Source organism: Aegilops tauschii, chromosome 7 (assembly GCF_002575655.3).
Source record: "Aegilops tauschii subsp. strangulata cultivar AL8/78 chromosome 7, Aet v6.0, whole genome shotgun sequence".
In the NCBI taxonomy this organism is placed as follows: domain Eukaryota; kingdom Viridiplantae; phylum Streptophyta; class Magnoliopsida; order Poales; family Poaceae; genus Aegilops; species Aegilops tauschii.
In genome coordinates, this window is record NC_053041.3 from 455,856,319 (window position 1) to 455,874,113 (window position 17,795).

At 45.6% G+C, this 17,795-nt stretch overlaps 1 protein-coding gene across 1 annotated transcript; it reads left to right on the top strand.

Moving 5' to 3' along the window:
- The first annotated feature begins 459 nt into the window (after positions 1-459).
- On the top strand, positions 460-14,654 carry LOC109779508 (uncharacterized). The gene is made up of 5 exons (XM_020338129.1): positions 460-651; positions 11,893-12,211; positions 12,316-13,385; positions 14,343-14,345; positions 14,469-14,654. The coding sequence occupies exons 1-5, from the start codon at positions 460-462 to the stop codon at positions 14,652-14,654; spliced, it is 1,770 nt and encodes a 589-aa protein (XP_020193718.1).
- Positions 14,655-17,795: the final 3,141 nt, after the last annotated feature.

The following is a 17,795-nucleotide window of genomic DNA, read 5'->3' on the forward strand; positions in this document are numbered from 1 at the left end:
ATTTGTTACTCCTGCCCCACTCTGCTTCAATCCCTTGATCCAAATTTTCGGTAGCCCCGCCATTTTACTCCCGCCTAGTAAAATTTTCAGTACCCGTGGCATTTCCTCAAACGCCATCTTGGACACCCTCCACACACACACACACACACACACACACACACACACACACACCAAATCCTTTGCTCACCCCAAATCCCCCGCTCACACACATACACACCACCCATCCCTCGCTCCAAACCTAGCTAGTTCACCACCGCTGTCGCACCGCCTCCATCGTCAACCTCTGCCAGTCTGCCCGTGTAGTTTACCCACCGATATACATACCCTCCCGCCCCGAGTTTCTTAGATGATGCCTGCGAAACGCCCCCTTTCCCAGAGATCACCATCCCCACCCCCTCCCCCACTCCAGAGCGTCGCAGCCTAAGCCCGGCTATGCTTCCTGGGGAGCTCGAGGAGCGAATGACCCAAAAGAGCTTTACCGCGGCCTCTTCGCCCGACGTTGGCGAGGTCGCCACCGAGGAAGCTGACGACGATGACTGGACCTGGATTGAGCCTTTCAATCAGCGGACTAGAGTATTCTGGCATGTCGCGGACGCCAGCTACGACATCGGGGTCGTCGACACCAACGAATTGACGCTGGTTTTGTCACAGGTTAAGTTGCCCCCCAACCCTTCAGGTTAGACAGCCGTCGATCTCATCGATGGCCCTGCGGCTGATCTCCTGGGGCTCGTTATGAACAATTTGCCATCCTTCGTCGTCATGGAGCCCCTTTTGTCATTTCTGAAGGACACGTTCTGCGACGCTGGCCTAGGATCCTCAGCTGGCAAGCCAGACCTCATCGACGGCGACCACGAGGAGGAGCCAATCTGTGACAAGTGAGGAAATCCGTGATTTGTTTTCTCGAACCCTTTTGTAGTGAGAACATGTCCAGTATTTATTGCTATATTAGGTTGTTTGCATTACACCTTGTTTATTTCTATGGTTTATGGTTGTTTGGTTATTTGCAGTTAGCATATGTCCAGTTTCAATTGCCATCTTTGGTTGTTTGTAGTCTGCCTTGTTTATTTCAGCTATTAACAGGGTGGTGTTCTATATGTGCTAGTATGAACTGTGCAGTTCAATTTCACCAATACCAAATTTAATAATAGCTCTATGAATGACTATATTTGGTTGCTGTTAAGCATGTTGTACTCCCTCCGAATCTTTTTAGTTTGCATATAAGATTTGTGTAAAGTCAAGCCTCTTAAAGTTTGACCAACTTTATAGAATAAAATACCAACATTCACAGTATGAAATAAATATCAGTACATGTGTCATGACTTAAATTTCATATTATATAACTTTAGCATGCTAGATTTTGATATTTTTCTTATAAATAAGGTCAAACTTTATGAAGTTTGACTTTAGACAATTCTTATATGCAGAGTAAAAAGGACCGGAGGGGGTATTGAACACACCTTTCCATTTGATTTAACAATGGCACTATTTGGATACTCTAACTTAGCTAGAGGTTAGAGTTAGTTTCTAGCTCATGATAGTTAAAAGGGAGAGAGAGAGATTGGTGGAATAGTTGATTGTATTGCTTGAGCCTCGTGGGCATAAATATAGGAGTACGTGGTCATCTTGGAGTACAAGCCAAGGTAGAATAAATCCGATGCTATCCTACGTTTCCTGAATAACAATGATACTAAACAATGACTAACCCTGAACTAACTCCATCCAAAGAGGTGTTTGGATGACAGTGTTAGATTGACAATAAATGCACTAGGAGAACTAGCCCCAATCAGCACCTCTTGGGTGGGACAGTTGTTTTGGATGGGTTTGACGCAACTAGCTCAAACTAGCCCTCATGTTTGGATACTTTAGGGCTATTTGAGCCCAAACTAGCTCAAACTAACTCTAACCCATGGATCCAAACAGGGCCAATAACTAGTGTACTTAGACCTGCACAATACAAGTTTGAATGACTACGTTTGCTTGTTTTAAAATTTAGGCATGTTGCAGTTAATAACACACCTTTCCACTTCTTGTTTTAAAATATTAGGTTTTTAACAGTTTGGTCTTGCACATGTAGGTCCTGCTGTTAGAGGTTTTGACCCACTGTTTGACCCTTTTTGCATATGTGGAAATGAGTTTTCCATTAATATCAGTCAAGTCAAGACACTCTGAAAGATTGTTACGATAAAGAAATTAGCGACAAAAAACAACAAGATCTTTGTGTGCACAATGAAGAAGACATCAGTTCACTACGGGATGGTACTAACTGTTATACCTTGTCTTTTTAATTCCTTTGCGCCATTTGAAATATGGAGAAGATATTTATGCATATCCTTGTTTTCAGGCCTTTCCAAAGCAGTCCACTGATCATTACCTCTCAAACCACCTGTATGGTCAGGAGGCGAGGAAGGTTTTCATACAACACCCACGGTTCAATATTGAAGTGTTCCTGAAGAGGACGAAGGATGGACGGTCAATCATCCACAGGCACTGGCCTAAAGTTGCAAAGACTTTCAACATCAATGAAGGCTCAATATTCGCCTTCCGCTTCAGCAGTTTTCTAGATGAGATCCATCTGTCTATGTACCGTCTATGATGCTAATTTTGAAAGGTTATAGATGTTGCATGTGAAAATTGGTGCTGGTGTAGTTGTGTAATGGGGTAGCTGAGTGCTGAAGCTATATGATGTTGTACTCTGATGTATTTTGATTATGAAATCCTGCTTCGTTAATATGAAAATGAAATATATTGTGTGCTTAATATGAAATGTGAATTAGATTAATAAATGGATTATTAATAATAGGGCAACTAGCCTGCTAATTGGGTTTTTTCTATTGCAAACGGTTATTGATAAAACACCATGGGCGATGACCTCAGGCAACTCACACAGTTTCTAGGAATAAACCTTGTTGGATCAATGAGCAATCACACACGACATCCTCTTGAAAACTGTTTGCGTTAGGCCACCTTGTGCAAATGCTTACCACATAAAAAGTGTGTGTGATGGACAACCTTTGCCACACAGTTTCTTCTACGCATCGTGTGTGATGCATTCAAGAACGCAAATGATAAAATTGTTAATATTGTGTGCAATGGCAACACTATCACAAACGATTTAATGGGGAAAATTGTGTGTCATGTACCTGCGAACAGAAATGTTTTCCTTGGAGTGACTATGTGGGATGTATATACGAAGGGAAAAGTACTTCTTGGATTAACTGTGTGGGATGTACATAACGGAAATGTATTCCTTGGATTGGCTGTGTGGAATATACATACGAACGAAAACAATTCTTGGATTAACCTTATTGGATTGGCTGCGGGGACTGACTGTGTGGGATGTACTTACGACCGGAAACAATTTGGCCTGTATAATTGTATTTTTTAGCACAACTGTACGTATAACCGTATTTGATCGCTCGCTGGTCGCACACGACCTCATTTTGCCGAGCGTGTGTACCAGGAGGGCATATCCCCGACGGTTTCTCGGTCGTGTGGGAAGGACCCCCCTATCGTAGTCACTCGCTAGGCGAAGGTTCAGAACGCCGCCGCGGTAAGTGGTTAAAAACCATTTGTATAGCACCTCGCTGTACCAGTGATGGCTTGAAGGTGAAATATGATCTTGGCGTGCAAGCCAAGAAGCCCTCTCCAATAAGGTTGGTTAGGAGCCCTGTAAATCCTAGCTCTCATCCCCTTTATAAGGTGAGGCGAACGGTAGCTCGAGGCATCTATTCCATTATAAGTAGAACTTGGTAGTCATCATCATCATCATCCACTTGAAACCCCCTCGCACGAGGTGCTCCCACACCAGTCTAAAGGAAAGTAGGAGTAGGGTATTACCTCAACCATGAGGTTCCAAACCTGGGTAAAAAAACCTGTGTGAACTCCCCTCTAGTACTTCTATCTACGCTTGCCACCCTACTGAGGGCACTGTCGGTTTTCTTTACTGTTAGTTGGCCGGTCAAGGGCTTCGTCGGCTGGAGACCACTTCCATATCAAATCCTCCATTGTGCTTGGCGATCTCGCGCTAGGACATAGCCTCACCTTTGGTTCCCTCAACTTTGTTGCGGAGGGGGCGCTTGATCGTCGTCGATCACCAGAATCGATCATCGCCGCCCACCCCCGTTCACACCATCTTCTTTGGTGTGCTTGTGTTCGTCTCAATCACTATAATGACCTCCAACTATGCATGCCAAAACTTGATCAAGAAGCAAGCGAGGCTTTCAAAAAACCCGTACTGGCAGCACCAGCCTCCCACTTGGATGATGACACTTCCTTGGCAATCCTCCAGATCAAGATCCGGATCAAGGCTACAAGGTTGGGACAATATGCCGACTTGGCAACAACCCACCAGCCTGCCTTCACATCACACCTTCCCACTCGTCAATGATCACGACCCATAAGACTGCATCTGGGACGGCTACATCTCGAATGATTGCGCCACTACAACAAGCCTCATCTCGCTCCCGAAAACAGAAAATATGCTAACATTTACAACATCAACTTAGTTGCATTAAATTATTTATACATTGTATTATGATACTACATATATTTTGTTAAAACAAATAAATTTGACTTAGGACAAACCTAAAACTTCATCTATTTTGGAACAGCGGGAGTAGCTAGTGCGCCAGTATTTCTCATTTATCCCTGGATCCTTGAACAAGAATTTACATTTTTGGCCTTATGGAGCTTGAAGTACAATATATTTGTGGGTTGCATGCTTTGGTGCTAAAACTACATCAACACTTTGACACTTCTTGATTAATACTCATGGAATATGTATTCTCAAACTGTGAATTGATTAAAGCATGAGATGAGCGTTTCGGAACAGCCAATGTGCCTTTTCTTCATTTGTCAGTTTGATTCTTATCTGCATCACTCTGGTTCATAGACTGAAATTCAGGGTGCCTTGAGATCTGTCCGTGAGTGTTGCTCCCTCACCGCCGGCCATGCACTGCCGCACCACCTTCATTCGCTGGTCGGCAGTGTACGACGGATGATCACCTTCTTCTCTTCATGCACAATGCAAGATCATACGACGGTGCACCGGCGGCCATGATTGCTCTGATATGTCTGTATTTCAAGGTGTTCATCTAGTAGGATACCGTGAAGAACCCTGCACCAAAATACTCAGACTTTCTAACCACTTTGAGAGACCATAAGGCCATCCACAACTATTTTTGATCCACTAAAGATCATGTATAGCCTGCCCTTCATCTTGAGCTAAGTGCTCTTTGTGATTCAGAGCTCGGCACGCTGATTTCATAGTGTAGATACCTGATTTCTCATGTGTCCATGCCAAGAAATCCTCTCCTCCACCCCATTGTAAAGGAATATCAAGAATTGCTTCGGCATCAGGTGTGATAAAAATTTCCATAACCAACTCACTTCTCCATGTCTAGTTCTTCACGTCCATGAGGTCACTAACATGGTCCACATTGGTGAACACCTAAACATAGAAGCCATCATGATAGTTGTAGGGATCCACTTGTCTGTCTATACACTAATGGTTGAACCATCGCCGATTCACTATATAAGACTAGCAGTAAGAGACTCATGCCTGACCACTATTTTATACCAAGTAGTCGAAGCAGTTTTTGGCTCCGCAGCTTGTATAAATAGGTGCCCGAGAAATGTCACCCTTTCATGACTTTGGCACGTAGGGAGGTAGGGTTTGTCAAGAAATGACGACCTTTCCTGCCCAACAGTGCCAAGTTAAACAGGTGGAAATCATGAAATCCCATTCCACCTTTACATTTTGGTGTTGCAAGTTCTTTCCATGGGACCCAATGAAGAGACATTTTGTCAATGGAACTACTCCAATAGTACTTTGCCATACTGGAAGTCAAACTTTTACACACCTTTTTTTCAATAAGAAACAATTCATGTTGTATGTGGGTATTGCTCGTATCACTGATTTCAACATAGTTTCTCTTTTCGCGCAAGCAAAGAGCCTCTCGGACCACCCTTGCATTATAGTTCTTGATTGTTCACCACTATGATCAAATGAACCACTAGTGATCCTACCAAGAACAGTAGGAAGCCCAAGGTGTCTTTCACTAAAAGCTTCTACATAAAATCCTAGTATTCCTTTCAAAGACTACCTAGAAGTGTGTGGAATTTTTGGGCTAAACTAAATAGCATTTTTGTCTCGATTCATACATTGGCCCCAAGCTTCCCCATAAATCACAGTATATGATTGAGTCTTTCTACACTATGTGAATTTGCATTAATGAAAATCAGTCTAGTATAAGTAAAAAGTAAATGACTCACCCATGGTGACCAGAAAGTCGATTTTATGCCCGTGTCACTATGGCCTCCAAAGTACTTGAGAAGTGGTGAGAATCCTTCCGCACATAAGAGAAACAAAGCTAGTGCCATTGGGTCACCCTGTCTAAGGCCTCTCGATGGGGTAAAATATGGTTGAAGTTGCCCATTAACACAGACTGGCGGCGAACAAAGGAGACTCATCTCATAATAAGCCTAACCAAGGTGATGTTGAAGCCCAATGTGCGAATAGTAGCCTCCAAATATCTCATTCTACATGGTCATATACTTCAAAATATCTAGCTTAACAACACATAAATAAATTTTTTCCTTTCTTCCTCCTTCGCAAAGTGTGCACACTCTCGGAAGCAAAAAGAACATTGTTAGCAATTAAGCAACCTGGAACAAAAGCACTTTGCTCCTCGCTAATGATCTCATCCATGCAGCTCCTCATACGGTTCGTCCTTGACTTGGCAGCAGGTTTGTATAATACAGGCATAACGCAATAGGGCAAAATTGGGAGATCATTTGTGGGTGGCAAACCTTGGGGATTAGGGTAATAGACGTGTAGGATAGGCCCATGAATAAATCGCCACAGTTTAGGAATCCATGTAGGGTAGCACTAACATAATATTTCAACAAGTGCTAGTGGCTGCAAGAAAAAACCCAATGCAAAGCCATCACCTCACGAGCTTTTAATGGGGCCATCTGAAAAAGGGCGTCTAGTATGTCACTTTCTGAGGAAGCTATGTAGTTGATAGACTTGTTGTGTTGTTACTTATTTGGATGGGAATTGTCACTCGTCCAACTAAAATCAAACCAAGAGCTATCAATCCGTAAAATACAAATCTTGAATGCATTCAACAATAAAAAGGTGACTCGATTTTGTGCTAGAATACATTCAAGATTTGAAGATCGTTGTGGATCATCCTAAAAAAAGAATCATTGTGATTCGGCCCATAAATTTACTGAACTTTTGAGTACGAGAAGACTCTTGAGAATATAGTGCGAGCGGGCCAGCCCATTAGCATATGAAAGATTCTAGATCATATAGCGGCTTTCTTTGTTTTTCCTTCGTTATAACTTCTGTATTCTTTGTTTTTCAATGCTTTTATTTTTCTTGATTTCCATAGGGTTTTTTCATTTCTTCTTGTTATCTTTGCTTTTGTTCTTTCTTTCTTCGGGTTTCTTCATTTATCTTTATTTTTCACAGGTTTTCTTTGTTTATTTTCTTTCTTTATGGTTTTCGTCATTTTTAGAACCTTTTGGATTGATTTTTTTGTTTTCTATGTGTTGTTTGTATTGTTTTTCATCGGTTTCATATGTACATTTCTCATGTACATGTTAAAAATTATTTTTATTTTTTAAAATCCAATTAACATTTTCTTAAATAATTTTTTGATGGCTATATTTTATACATCAAGGACTTTTTTATACACATTTAATATTTTTAATACATTATTATAATTTTTAGTACAGCTTAACATTTCTTTCAACAACATGTTTCATGTCAACTTTTAGATAATCATTATACATTTTCTATATACATCCGAAACATTTATTTGATATACGTTTAACATTTTCCAAATACATGATTCACATTTTTCAATAATGCCAGATACATTTTTTGAAATGCATGACATTTTTAAAATGTCACAAATATTTTTATTCTAGTCTTTCACATACATTTGTACATTTTTTATACACTTTTTATATTTTTTCAAATATATTATTTTATAACGTAAATATTTTTATAATGTAAAAAAATATTTTTAAACATGTGAACATTTTTTAAATCTCTCAAACATTTTTCTAATATGCTATCAACATTTTATTGGAATGAAGCTAGCAATTGGTGTACATTGTGCTAACAATCAAATTCTTGGTTTATATTTTTTTTATGTTTTCAAATATATTTATTTACAATATTTTTGAAAAATAGAATATAAGAACAAAACAAACGAAGGACGAAACAGAAGAAAAGACGAACCTAACTGGGCCAGCTTATGATGTCCTGACAAGAGTGGTCGTCCAACTCGCGTTAGGCGCGCCATATAGCGGCGACCTTTGCGTCATATAGAGCGTGATACTCGGGAGTTCACGTGACATAAAAATCCAATCACAAAATAATTTTAAAGTAAGAATATTTTTTTAGAAGTCAAACAATTCTTTGTAAACATGCACAATTTTTGAATACACAAACATTTTTTGAAACATGATTTTTTTTAAAATGGGATTTTTTGAAAACGTGTATTTTTTTGAAATTCTGAATATTTTTTTGAAAATTGTGAACAAAAATCGAAATTCCAAAAACATATATGAAGTGTGATTTTTGTAGAGGTTAACATGTTTTATAAGTGTGAGCCATTGTTTTTAATATGGAACAATTTCTTAAAATTTAACGCATCTGAAAACTCAGATTAAAAAATGAATTTATGAACAACAACAAAATAGTTGAAAAATAAACATAAAAACAAAAAGAAATACGAGAAAATGCCGGGTGGCCTCACACGTACTACAAGTGGGCCAGCCCACTCTGTTGTCCCGTGTGGTTTCAGTAGCAATTTGACCCATTGAGCGGTATATTGGGTTTTCCCATATGGCTATAATATGGTAAATTTGCTCAAATACATGATTTTAGCCCGTGGTTAGGGCATCTTTAAGACATATGCTCACAAACGCACCCTTATATGTCCGCATACATCCGATAAGGTGGAGATCATTCAACGATATCCCTTAGGTAACAAAGCAATACCAGTGTTCTTTTTTTGCTTCCAAGAACATAGATTCCTTCTTCAACTCAGATCATGACCGAGGGCGGGTATCTCACTCGCATATCTAGAGCCGAACATCTCTCCTGAATGACAACTTCTGCAGACTCTACTGTCGGTATTTCCTGAGGCTAGGAAGCCATGCAACACATATTTCATCTAGCAATACACATAGCTTAGGTGTGATCCCTCAAGAAAATGGGGATTGCTATATTAAAATGATAGTACAAGATGTTAAAGACAAATTTATTTAAGACTAGGTTCTGATTTATGGGGGTCGAAGCAAGAAAATTGACTGACTTATCTAGCCTTTCAAAATAGCATGAGCCCTATCTTGGTGGGGGTGATTTTAACATCATTAGAAAAGCATCTGGAAAAATAAGCCAGGGACACTTTTCCATTGGAGTTCAATGCAATCATCAAGCAAATTGGCCTTAGGGAGCTTGACTTGAATGGAATACATTATACTTGAGGTAATAATTTACAAAACCCTACTTTTGAGAAGCTGGATACAATGCTATATTGCCCAGTTTGGGAGGAAAACTGGCCTCCATCTGAGGTTACTATTCTAGTAGAGAGAAGTCTGACCACACACCTTTGTTTATGGACTATGGTGACGTGCCAAAAACTAATCATATTTTGAGATTTGGAAACTCTTGATTTATTTAGAGATGGGATTCAAATATTGGTGGTTGATACTTGGTAGGATCCTACACTGAGGGGCTCCAATATTGAAAAAAATGCAGTGTAGGCTGAGCAAACTCAGGTCAAAATTAAATAGGATGGAATAGAAATATGCATGTTTGGTACATGATTTTAAGGAGATATATTCTTATAAATTTTTATAATATTGATAGAAATTGTGAGCTGTTTGGTTTAACTGCTGATATGAGATTGGAACAAAAAGACCGGAGAGCTCACTTGGATAGAATTATGAAGCATGCAGTACTTAAATGGAAACGAAGAGCCAAAATAACTAAAGTTCTTGAAGAAGAAGGTAATACTCCCTCCGTCCGAAAAAGCTTGTCCCTCAAATGGATGTATGTAGCACTAACTTGATGCTAGATACATTCATTTGAGAGACAAGCTTTTCCGGATGGAGGGAGTAGTAAATATATGCATGCTAAAGTTAATGGTAGATGCAGGAAAAACAAAATAAATTCCCTGGACAAGAGTGAGGGAATGATTGAAGGGGATAATTTTTTTTTATTGAGTATGTAACTAAATTATAGAAAAACCTCTTTGGACATCCTAAGGGTTCTAACATTTCTTTGAATATTGAGGATCCTAACCTATTCGTAGAGGGGTTGTAGAAAAATTTACTGCAACATTGCGTTTGAAAGAAATTAAGTAATTTATCTTTAAAATGTCCCATAATAAATCCCCTGGACCTAATGAATTGCTGTTGAATCCTATCAAAAAAATTGGGATTTGGTTAAATATGATGTCAAGGCCTTGTTTGATGATTTTCATAAAGGGAGCCTTGATACTTCTAGATTAAACTATGGCATTATTGCCTTGGTTCCCAAAACTAAAGATGACAACCAGATATAGAAATAAAGGTTATCTGCCTGCTAAGTGTCGGTTTTAATTTTTTTCACAGAAGACCTAATGAATAGGCTTAATGATGTATCTGGGGATGTCATATTGGCCATCCAAACTGCTTTTGTAAAACGAAGATGCATAATGAAGGGAGTGATGATTTTACATATAGCTTTAAACAACAATTATATTAAAACACAGAGTGATGTAATCTTTAAGGTTGATTTTGAAAAAGCTTATCTAAAATCAAGTGGCCTTTTGTTTGACAAATGCTGAAAATTAAAGGGTTTCCTGACCAATGGATTGACCGGTTAATGATCACAATGGGCCCTACTTCCACACTAGAAAGGCTTGAGGCGAGGCAATGCATTATCTCCTCTAGTGTTTGACTTGGTTGTTGATGCATGGGCTATATGTGGCATCTCGACTTAATAATAGTGATATACTACTCATATCAACAAGGTGCACCTTCTTTTTCGGGACCCATCCAAAAGGAACCTCAAAGTTAAGTGTGCTTGGCTTGGAGCAATTTGAGGGTGGATGACCGATTAGGAAGTTAATCCTGGCCGGTGAGATGTGAGTACAAAGTATACAGGAAGGAACGAGATCCTCTAACGTAGATCAGACTACTGCAAAGGGGCGTACTATGTGTATCCACTGTTCATGCACCATCTAACGACACCAAGTGCAAAAGTAGCAAAACCGCCCCGCGATGCCTAAAGCAGCCCGGCCCATAGACAAAAGCCCAAACGCGTTTACCGATGTTGAGTATATGTGTTGTGCATATTGTGGGCCCACCTCCTAGTTACCTTGTATAGTTGAGGTTGAGGTCCACCATTGCACACCATATATACGTGTGTTTGCACCTGAGTAATACGTCGTGCAATTCCCATAACATACATGGTATCAGTTTCCTAGGTTCCAACCCTAGTTTCCGCCTTGCCGCCGCCGTCGCATGTCTTCACCACGTCGCCGCCGCCACCCCAGCCGCCGCCGCCCGCGCCTCTCTCACGCCCGGAGCCGCCACTCCTTCCCTCCTCCCCATCGCCGCGCTCCACCCCTCCGCTGCCCACGTCACCACCGCTCCTCTGCCGTCGCTGTGCCCCCTGCAGCAAAACCGAGCGCCACCACCCTCCACATCCCTCGCAGCCGCCACTCTCCCCCAGCCGCCGCTGCCCCCTACTTCCCCCTCATGCCGCACGCCGCCGCCCGAACCCTAACTGCCGCCGCTGCCCCCTACTTCCCCCTCCTGCCGCCACCCGAACCCTAACCCGAACCAAACCCTAGCCGCACCACCCATCCCGCCATGTAGTCCGTCGCCTCGTCCGGCTACACCATCAACTCCAACCCGTTCGCCGACGCCAACCCTCCCAACGTCAACGACATCCGCAACCTCAACATCTACGAGTGGGTTCCGGTTCGCCTCTCCCAGACGGACTCCTCCTACTACGCGTGGAAGACGTACTTCTCCCTCGTGTTCCGGGAGTACCACCTCATCGACCATGTGGACGGCTCCGTCGACTCCAATCTCATCCCCGACTTCCATGACTGGTCCACTATCGACGCCACGCTCATCCGATGGTTCTTCCTCACCATCTCGCCGGACCTGTTTCAGACGGTCGTGCAGGACGGTGATGACGCCCACGCCGTGTGGATCAAGCTGAACGGGCTCTTCCCCATCAATCATCTCCAATGTTGCGTTTTTTTACAGCAAGAGTTTTTTGGGTGCCACCAGGACAACTCCTCCGTCGACGACTATTGTCGCCGCCCAAGACTCTCGCTGATGAGCTCCGCGATATTGGCGCGAAGATTGATGATGATCTCCTCCTCAGCACGCTCACTGCTGGTCTCAATGAGGACTTCGGCAACGCCGCGGCGAACCTCACCCTCATCCCCGAGCCCTCCTTCACCAAGTTCGTTGCGTACCTCCGGCTAGAGGAGCGGCGGATGAAGCAGGTGAAGGCGCGGGCCATCCACACTGCTCTCGCCGCTGGCACCACCAGCGGCTGCCCCCGCCGCCCCGGCCGCACCTCCTCAGCCGCGCCCCCAGGCGCCGTACCCGCCACCGCAGCAGCCGCCACCGCTGCCTCTCCCGTATGGGCCTCCCGCCACGCCCGCGCCACCTGTCGAACGGCCTCGCGGAGGCTGGCGCGGCGGCCAGCAGCAGCCGCCGGCACGCCTCGTCAGCAGCAGCAGCTCCAGGTGCCCCCTCCATGGGCTGCCGGGTACAACCCATGGACCGGTGTCGTTCATGCGTACACCATGCCGGTCCCACGGGCCCCTGCATCGACCCTTCCCGTGCCACGTCCGCCGGCGCATCAGGCGTACTATGCGGCTCCGCAACCCTGTGGAGGGTACCCATCGCCGCAGCTGAGCGGCGGCTACCGCTTCCCGATGGCGTCTCCGCCACCTTCGCCGGCACTGCCACCGGCGCCTTGGGATCCAGCGCTTCTCGCCGTGCTGCACACCGCCCCTACGCCGAACAACTACACTGGAGGCGGTGATTGGTACATGGACACCGGGGCCACGACTCACATGTTTGCTCATCCTGGTAATCTTGCCTCCTTCACTCCCATCACCACCGACCGCCGCATCATTGTCGGCGACGATTCCACCCTTCCCATTACACACGTCGGGCACACTTCTTTTCCTTCTAATTCCATGCCTTTATCTCTGTCTAACATACTTGTGTCTCCTCATCTTATTAAGAATCTTATTTCCGTTGTTTGTTTCACTCGTGAAAATCCTGTCACTGTTGAATTTGATGAGCTTGGTTTTTGTGTTAAGGACGCTCGAACCAGGATGGTACTACACTGATGTGACAGCCCCGACGAGCTCTATCCGGTGCATTCGCCTTCATCCGCCATCACCACACCGGTTACTCTCTCCGCTGGCATCGATCTCTAGCATGCTCATCTGGGTCATCCCAACCCCGTCACACTTCGTCATATTCTTAGGAGTTTCAGTTTCAGTTGTAATAAGATAGAGGATCACACTTGTCATGCCTGTCGGGTCGGCAAACATGTTCGCATTCCGTTTAATAACTCCACCAACATTGCTTCTTTTCCTTTCTAATTGATTCATAGCGATGTGTGGACCTCTCCTGTTCCTAGTAATTCGGGCTACTTATATTATTTGGTTATCCTTGATGATTGCTCTCATTATGTGTAGACCTTTCCTTTGCGACAAAAGTCGGATGCACTCTCCACTTTGACGGCTTTTTACTCCTATGTCAGCACGCAGTTTGGGCGTCCCATTCTTACTCTTCAGACTGACAATGGAAAAGAGTTCGACAACCTTGCTTTCCGCACTTTTTTGTCGCACCATGGCACAATTTTTCGTCTCACATTCCCGTATACTTCACAGCAGAACGGTCGAGCCGAACGCATCCTTCGCACTCTGAATGAATGCGTTCACACACTCCTGTTCCATGCTAACGTGCCGGCTCGCTTCTGGCCGGACGCACTTGCTACCGCATCACTTCTCCTTAACCTCCGTCCCTGTCACCCGCGGCGGAATTACGCACCTCATCACCTTCTATTTGGTACGCCACCGTCTTATGATGGTTTGCGTATTTTTGGGTTTCTTTGTTATCCTAGCACTGCCGACACTGCTCCTCAGAAACTTGCACCATGTTCTGTTGCATACATCTTCATCGGCTACCCTTCTAACTCCAAGGTCTATCGGTGCTACGATCCCATCTCCCACCGTGTGTTCACCTCTTAGCACGTTTACTTTGGTGAGTATGTGTTTTCGTTTCAGCAGGTACCCCTGGCTGTTCCTCATGCCACCGATGATGTGGGAGCCTCGACGCCTCTCCCAGGGCGCTCGCGCGCCGCTCCTGGCCCGCCCTGGCTTTGAGGCACGTCACCCGCCGGTGCCTTTCAGTTCGGCGCCCCCGCCCGCGGCGCCTCCTCCGACCGCGACTCTGGTGCCCATGGCCCCGGCGCCATCGGTGCCCCTTTGCCCGCGGCTCCCGCGGCCCCGATGCCTTCGGTGCCATGTTCGCTGGCAGCCCTGGCGCCCCTGGCCCCGACGCTTCCTTCGACCGCGGCCTCGGCGCCCGTGGCTTAGGCGCCCGCGGCTCCGGCGCCCCTGGCGCCCTCTTCACCGGCGACTGCGACCGAGCCATCCGCGGTCGGTCCGGTCACCCGCGCCCGTACGGGTGTTTTTCGCCCGATCTCGCGCTATGCCTCAGACGAGTACGTCCATGCGGCATCCACCTCTACGCCATCGTCATTGTCGTCCTTCGTTCGAGCCGCTCTTCGTGACCCGCTCTGGATGGCTGCGATGCAAGAGGAGTTTGATGCCTTGCTGTGCAACCGGACGTTGCAGCTTGTTCCCCGTCCCCGGCACGCCAACGTGATTACCAGGAAGTGGGTGTTCAAACACAAGCTCCGTCCTGATGGTACCCTCGACCGCTATAAAGCGTGTTGGGTTGTTCGTGGTTTCCGGCAACGTGCGGGCATCGACTTCACCGACACCTTCGCTCCGGTTGTTAAGCCCGAAACGATTCGCACGGTTCTCGACCTTGCAGTCTCCCGTGCCTGGCCGGTGCACCAGATGGACGTCTCCAACACCTTCCTTCACGGTCACCTCGAGGAGCATGTCTTCTGCCAGCAACCCATGGGGTTTGTTGATCCAGCACTTCTCGACCACGTGTGCCTATTTTCACGGTGCTTGTACGGACTTAAGCAGGCTCCTCGCGCTTGGTACCAGCGCATCGTGGCGTTTCTGCACCAGCTCGGGTTTCGCTCTACCTGCTCGGACGCATCGCTGTTCGTCTATCACCAGGGCTCCGACAGGGCATACTTGCTGCTTTATGTCAACGACATCATCTTGACGGCATGTACGGCTGGTCTTCTCAGTCATCTCACTACTCGTCTTCACGCTGAGTTCGCCATCAAGGACTTGGGGTCCTTTGCACTACTTCCTCGGTGTTGAGGCGGTGCGACGTCCGGATGGCTTGTTCCTTCATCAGCGGAAGTACGGTCATGAGCTCCTGGATCGTGCTGGCATGCTTAACTTCAAGCCCGCCGCTATGCCTGTTGATTTGAAGGCCAAGCTCTCTGCCATGGATGGTTCTCCTGCTTCGAATGCTGCCTTTTACCGGTCTATCGTTGGTGCTCTTCAGTACCTCACTCTGACTCGACCGGAGATCCAGTATGTTGCTCAGCAGGTGTGTCTTCATATGCATGCTCCTGGGGACGTTCACTGGGCCGCTGTCAAGCGGATTCTCCGCTATGTCTATGGCACTATGGACCTCGGCGTCACGCTCCATGCCTCCACCGACACCGCCCTCACTGCCTACTCTGATGTCGATTGGGTGGGCTGCCCTGACACTCGTCGCTCCACCTTGGGCTACTATGTCTTCCTTGGACCCTCGCTCATCTCGTGGTCGTCCAAGTGGCAGCTTACGGTCTCTCGCTCCAGTGCTGAGGCCGAGTATCGTGCTGTGGTCAACGTCGTTGCCGAGTGTTCGTGTCTTTGCCAGCTGCTTCAGCAGCTCTCTTTTCCTGTCGACCGTGCCACGGTGGTCTACTGCGACAACGTCTCGGCGGTCTACCTCTCCGCCAACCCGGTTCATCATCGTCGGACCAAGCATATTGATTTAGATATTCATTTTGTTCGGGAACAGGTGGCTCTTGGCCATATTCGTGTTTTACACGTTCCTACTTCCCAACAATTTACAGATATCATGACCAAAGGCTTGCCTACGACGTCCTTTAAGGAGTATGTGTTGTGCATTGGACCCACCTCCTAGTTGCCTTGTATAGTTGAGGTCGTGGTCCACCATTGTACATCATATATACGTGAGTTTGCACCTGAGTAATACATCATGCAATTCCCACAACATACAACCGAGACCCACCGTGGGAGGGAGGAAATGTGACTACTGCTTTCATTGTTGCACCTGCTTGGGAGATCGACTGCTCGCACTCACGCCGGTGCCAAGCTGAAAAGGCGTCTGCTGCCATGGCTGCACGGCTGCACCACGCCATCATGGACGCACCAGGCACCACCCAGGGAAGCGCCAAGCAAGCGCAAAGTTGCTGAGGTTGAACCACCGCAAGAGAGAGAATAGACTCTGCTGCCATGGTTGCACCTAGCAGACTTTAATTTATTCAATGATGCAAATGTACAGATAGCAACCGGAAGATAGTTTCTAGATGGCGTGGTGCAAACAACCACGACTGTGAGCTGGGTGTGCCGGTCGTCAATGTCGGCGTGCTATGTCCGTGGTGCTGGTAGGCAGCAGCCGGCCTCCCTTCGCCGAGAGCGAAGGAATGTCAACGACAAGTGAAGGGAAATTTCCAACGATTTTACTTCAAGTGATTTGGGCTTCTTATGGGCCGCATAGTTGGCGTCGCTGATTTTCATTTGCACTTTGTGCCGTCAGATGGTGCATGAATGGGTGATACGCATAGTACGTCCCTCGGCAGTAGTCTGAGCTGCGTTAGAAGATCTCGTTCCTACAGGAAAGACTAGTGTCAGTAAGTGTGGCCAGTCTAGATCCTAGGTGGTGGCCACGTAATTGCGTGTATCTATGTTGGTATTTTCCCGAAGAGGATAGGATGATCCAGCACATTAATAAAGGAAATATGCCCTAGAGGCAATAATAAAGTTGTTATTTTATATTTCCTTATATCATGATAAATGTTTATTATTCATGCTAAAATTATATTAACCGGAAACTTGATACATGTGTGGATACATGATACGTCTTCAACGTATCTATAATTTATGAAGTATTCATGCTATTATTTTATCATTCTTGGATGTTTTACAATCATTTTGTAGGAACTTTATATCATTTTTTGGGACTAACCTATTGACCCAGTGCCCAGTGCCAGTTACTGTTTTTTGCTTGTTTTCTACATCGCAGGAAATCAATATCAAACGGAGTCCAAACATCGCGAAACTCCACGGAGATTTTTTATGGGCCAGGGGACACCCATTGGGCCAGAGCAGCACCTGGGGGGTGGCCCGTGGGGGGCACAAACCACCAGGGCACGCTAGGGCCCCCTGGCGCGCCCAGGTGGGTTGTGCCCACCTCGGTGGCCTCCCGCACCCCCCTCTTTACACTATAATTTCCCAGATATTCCAAAACCCATCGGGGTTAATCTAGTGTGACGCTCGGATAATTAAGCTACAGTAATCCCTTGTTAATGGAGCCATGTCATCATGTTATTGTTGCTAATATCTGCTTGATCC

Coding starts and splice junctions, on each gene's coding strand:
- LOC109779508 (XM_020338129.1), top strand. CDS start 460: ATGACCCAAAAGAGCTTTACCGCGGCCTCTTCGCCCGACGTTGGCGAG. Junction 652..11,892: donor TGACGCTGGTTTTGTCACAG/GTTAAGTTGCCC, acceptor CCCGCCATGTAG/TCCGTCGCCTCGTCCGGCTA. Junction 12,212..12,315: donor TCAGACGGTCGTGCAGGACG/GTGATGACGCCC, acceptor GGGTGCCACCAG/GACAACTCCTCCGTCGACGA.